We start from the raw sequence: 5,099 nt of genomic DNA on the forward strand, positions 1-5,099 counted from the left end.
AGTGATCTTGAAGTATAAGCATCCACCGGAGCAGTTTTCAAGTTTTTCATTCCGTCGTTCGGAGTTGATCTGGCGACGTTACTGATCCTCAGCGACTTTGTCTTTGTTAAAAACAACTAGCGTTGTGTTTGGCGACTCTCTTCTGTCACTCTGCGAATTTACATTTAAATAAACGGACACATTTTATGATGTAGGCCGAAAAATTAGCTTCCCCTCATTATAAGACCAGCAGCCGCCACAGATATATATATAATTCAACCCTGTGCAGACATTCACTCAGTTCAAAGAGCTTCACAGAGGCATGAACATACATTAAAATACAACATGAAGACGACATTAAATTATCATTTAAAAACAACAAAACTAATATTTAAATAAATCAAATCAAGGTAAAATCAGGTCAGAAATGTAAACACCATTTTAAAGAAGTGCTGCAGTGACAAAAACAAGATTAAACAGATGTTAAGTGGTTATAGAATGAATGAATGGGCATTGTACATGCTTTCAGAATCTGAGAAAATATGTGAAACAATGACTTTCAGATTGCAATGTGTGACCTCTGGCTCACCTGAGACTCTCCAGTACGCAGTGTGGACTCTCCAGTCCAACAGACAGCAGCTTCACTCCTGAGTCCTGGAGGTCGTTGTTACTCAGGTCCAGGTCTTTCAGACTGGAGGAGCTGGAGCTGAGGACTGAGGACAGAGCTTCACAGCTTCTCTCTGAGAGGTTACAGCAGCTCAGTCTGAAAATGACAGTACATATGTGAAAATATCTCTTTATATTTAATGTAGATTTTATTGTTTATTTTACAGCATATTTGGAAGTTACGCTGTCAAACCAGAGTCTGAAGAGGGATGTGACACTATAACCTTATAAATGTGATCATTCCTCACCTGAGAGATTCCAGTCTACAGTTTGGACTCTCCAGTCCAGCAGACAGCTGGTCAACTCCTGAGTCCTGCAGGTTGTTGTTACTCAGATCCAGGTCTTTCAGACTGGAGGACCGGGAGCTGAGGACTGAAGACAGAGCTTCACAGCTTCTCTCTGAGAGGTTACAACCACTCAGCCTGAAGGAGAGTTAGTGACAACAGGGACTTTAATCATTGATGGTTGAAGTGATGGCTAAATGATGTGAAGACGTAGTTTCTATGTCGACACTTCTGACTGTTGCAGCGCAACTGTCTACTACAGGAGAAAAACTAGTTTACCTGTGATACATTAAAGAGTTAGCAGCTAATTATATGTTTTTGTCATATTTGACTCTGTCATTTTGTTTATATTCAATTATACTGTTTGCATGATCTGTCCCTTAAATTTCTGAGTTTGGACATTTTCTTTGGAGTTTGACTGGACTGGGCATTTGGGATCAAAAGTAAACTTTGACAACCATTAGTATTATTATGGATTATGATAATTTGACTGATTTTTCCAGTTTATTTGAAAAACAAAGGGGTGTTAACCCTTTTGGTACAGCTGGGTATCATTTGCAAAGTGGTGATATGAGAATGCTTGAGTGGATAATTGGACCCAAGGAGGTGGTGTATATGAGAAAGAGGAGGGGTCCCAGTACCAAACCTTGGGGGACTCCAGTGGGGAGGAGATGGGGTAAGGACATTTATCTTCGTCATGACACACTAAAGGACACTGAAAGAAATATCCAGTGTTTCTCTCTGATCAAATACTGGACAACTGGACATTTTTGTTCTTGGGATCACTGAGTTTAATACGAGAGGAATTTCTCTTCATGCATTCTGTTGCAAGTTCAACTGAAAGCGGAAACACTGCTGTGATGTTACATTAGACACTAGAGATATTAGAGCATTACAGCATCTACCGTGGTTTATTGGATTCACAATTTGATAGATTTTTCAGTTAGATTAACAAATCCATCAGCTGAATTAGTCCTACACTTATTAGCTGCACATGGCTTTAGTTAAGTTTAGTTAGTCAGTAAATATCAGAACACCTACAGAGCTTTTTTTAAAGCTTTGACCACTGGCAGCAGCTTCAGAAGAGCCGCCTCTGAAGCACAGTATTTCTTCAGGTCAAACACGTCCAGAACTTCTTCTGAGGACAGTAAGATGAAGACCAGAGCTGACCACTGAGCAGGAGACAGTTTATCTGTGGAGAGACTTCCTGATCTCAGCGACTGTTGGATCTGCTCCACTAGAGAACGATCATTCAGTTCATTCAGACAGTGGAACAGGTTGATGCTTTTCTCTGGAGACAGATTCTTATTTATCTTCCTCTTGATGTACTGGACTGTTTCCTGATTGGTCTCTGAGCGACTTCTCTTGTTTTTGAGCAGTTCTGGAAGGAGTTTCTGACTGGGTTCTTGTGAGAGACCCAGGAGGAAACGGAGGAACAGGTCCAGGTGTCCATTTGGACTCTGTAAAGCCTTGTCGATAGCGATCCTGTGGACCTCTGCCGCAGGCAATCGAGTGAAAGTAGTCCACAGTCGTTGAGAAGTTGTTCGTGGCTCAGACATTACATTCCTGTTGTGTTTAATGAGACACATCCTCACGTAAACAGCTGCCAGGTGCTCCTGAACGCTCAGATGGACAAAGCTGAATATCTTGTCCTCATCTTTCCTCCCTCGCTCTTCTTTAAAGATCTCAGTGAACACACCAGAGTACTTTGAGGCTCCACTGACGTCAATGCCACTCTCTTTCAGATCATCTTCATAGAAGATGATTTTGCCTTCTTCCAGCTGCTGAAAAGCCAGTTTTGCTAACGATTCAATGTACTTCATTTTCTTTCCGTACTTCTTTGTTGTCTGATCAATATGAAACACCAGGAACAATGTGTACATCTCAGTCAGGGTCTTGGGCAGCTCTCCTCCCTCTCTGGTCTTCATCACCTCCTCCAGAACTGTAGCAGTGATCCAGCAGAAGACTGGGATGTGGCACATGATGTGGAGGCTTCGTGATGTCTTGATGTGGGAGATGATGCTGCTGGCCTGCTCCTCATCTCCGAACCTCTTCCTGAAGTACTCCTCCTTCTGTGGGTCAGTGAACCCTCTGACCTCTGTCACCACATCAACAAAATCAGAATGTATCTGATTGGCTGCTGCAGGTCGTGTGGTTATCCAGAGGCGAGCGGAGGGAAGCAGATTTCCCTTGATTAGGTTCGTCATCAGAACGTCCAAAGACATCGACCGCATCACATCAAAGTCTCCAACTTGCTTCTCATTGGTCGAGCAGTCCAGCTGAAGGCGGCTCTCGTCCAGTCCGTCCAAAATAAACAGAAGCTTGAATTCACTCTTGTCATAGTTGGTGTTTCCTGACGCCTCCATGTTTGTAAAGATGTAGGTAAGAGCGTCGTCACTGATGTGTTTGGTGGCTGGGATACATTTATGAATGAGCTCTGCTAAATTGCACACTTTCCCCTTCAGTGAGTTCAGATGACGGAAGGTGAATGGGAAAATCAGATGCACATCTTCATTGGGTCTTTTTTCAGCCCAATCCAACAAAAACTTTTGCACAAAGAATGTTTTTCCAATTCCTGCGATCCCATTGGTCAGCACAGTTCGTATGGGTCTGTATTTTCCAGAGGGGTGTTTGAACATGTCAATCGGTTTAATCGGTTTCTCTGTCTCCGTTTGTTTTCCAGCTTTCTCGATCAGTCTGACCTCGTGCTGAGTGTTGATGTGTACGTCGCCACCGGGCGTCACCCACAGCTCCGTGTAGATATCGATCAGACGTTGCTCATCCTTCTTCTGAGCCCAGCCCTCTCTTGCACACATGAAGCTGTCATGGAGATTTGACTGGAGCTTGGCTTGGTAATACGTGATGATCCGAGGCTCTGGAACTGGAACCATCAACAACACAGTCAAACACAGAGAGAGACAGGAAGTATTAGTCTGCATTTTCTCAACTGTAAACATGGAATTTTGTCCCTAAAGGTTCAAAACACCTTAAGTTTAAGTCTGACACTTAAGGTTGAATTTCTCATTAGCTGAGGGAGGTATCTAAGGGTGTTGCACAGCATCTCTTAAAAGGTTTCCTAGTTAAGGAAAAACCTTAAGGTATTCAAAGCAGTGAAAGAGTTTTTACAGCGGTAAAATTCTACAGTTTCCATGGAGACTGTTTGTTTGCTGCCATTAGTGCTTGTGATACCTGTGAACATCTCACCTGTATCGTCTCACACAGTTGCTAGCAGACAAAAAACTCTTTAAAATTACATTAAAGAAGTGCAGCGCGCTTTCATCCTCCTGTTGTTGTCAGGAAACGTCAGCACAGTGTTCAGCAGATGGTCAGAGCATCTGACACTCACACAGCTGATCAATCGACATGAAATACTTCACCAATAACTGACCAAGAATTAAAAAGAAAAACTCTTTCTCTTCTCTTAGCTCCATAACAATGTTAACAAACCACAGTTTGAGTCGTGTTTTCCTGTTTCTTGTTGTTTGGTGCTGCTGATCAGCACAGGTGTCATTGATTGTTACCATGGTAACATTGGTCTTGGACCTGAGTTAGCCTGGGGGTAAGGTGTCTGATGTGTCCGTCTTAAAATGAGTCAGTCTTTATTTTTCTGATTAACATCAGATTGATCTGGACCAGCACTACAGACCAGTCTGACTAGTCTCTGTGGAACTGGTCCCAGGAAATTGGGAATAAAGATTCAAACGGCAATTCTACTGGATGAACTGACCTTCTGTTGCCGACTTGGCGTCAGACAAACTCAGCACCAGATCATTCCTGTTGATCTTCTTTAAAATCTTCCTGGTCACCTCCACAGCTTTAGGAGCTGTGTAGGTCTGCTCCATCAGATCCACTGTCCTCCACATCTCCGCCTCCTCCAGCCTGCCTTCTGGGATGGAGGGGTATCCCTTGGAGCCGTCGCCCTGCTGCAGATGCCATTTGAATTTCTGGAATTCATCTTTTCTCAAATTTTCCAGGGTGTGTAACAGGACCTGTGATGTCATCACGCCCCCCCTGTTAAAATCAGGAAAAACAGTCAACCTGAAGAGAGTGATGCACCTGACATCAGCTGACACTGAGTCACAATAAAGCCCAACAGACATCAGACATGTTCATTCATAAAGACCTGTTTAACTTCAGGAGAGTCTTCATACAGAACCAGGGTTGAAACAT

The 5,099-nt window shown here is 43.2% G+C and overlaps 1 protein-coding gene across 1 annotated transcript in view; it reads right to left on the minus strand.

The window, feature by feature from the left end:
* LOC111670569 (NACHT, LRR and PYD domains-containing protein 3-like) overlaps positions 1-5,099 on the minus strand; it is an 8,794-nt gene extending 3,695 nt beyond the window's left edge. Inside the window, exons 1-4 of the mRNA XM_023427327.2 lie at positions 4,657-5,099; positions 1,971-3,810; positions 894-1,067; positions 569-742 (exon numbers count right to left, since the gene is read on the minus strand). Coding sequence (XP_023283095.1) covers positions 569-742; positions 894-1,067; positions 1,971-3,810; positions 4,657-5,029 — 2,561 coding nt within the window. The 5' untranslated portion in view covers positions 5,030-5,099. The remainder of the gene's footprint in view (positions 1-568; positions 743-893; positions 1,068-1,970; positions 3,811-4,656) is intronic.

The sequence above is a fragment of the Seriola lalandi genome, unplaced genomic scaffold (assembly GCF_002814215.2).
Source record: "Seriola lalandi dorsalis isolate HSWRI2012SDOR001 ecotype SW California unplaced genomic scaffold, Sedor1 jcf7180002054858, whole genome shotgun sequence".
NCBI classification, from domain to species: domain Eukaryota; kingdom Metazoa; phylum Chordata; class Actinopteri; order Carangiformes; family Carangidae; genus Seriola; species Seriola lalandi.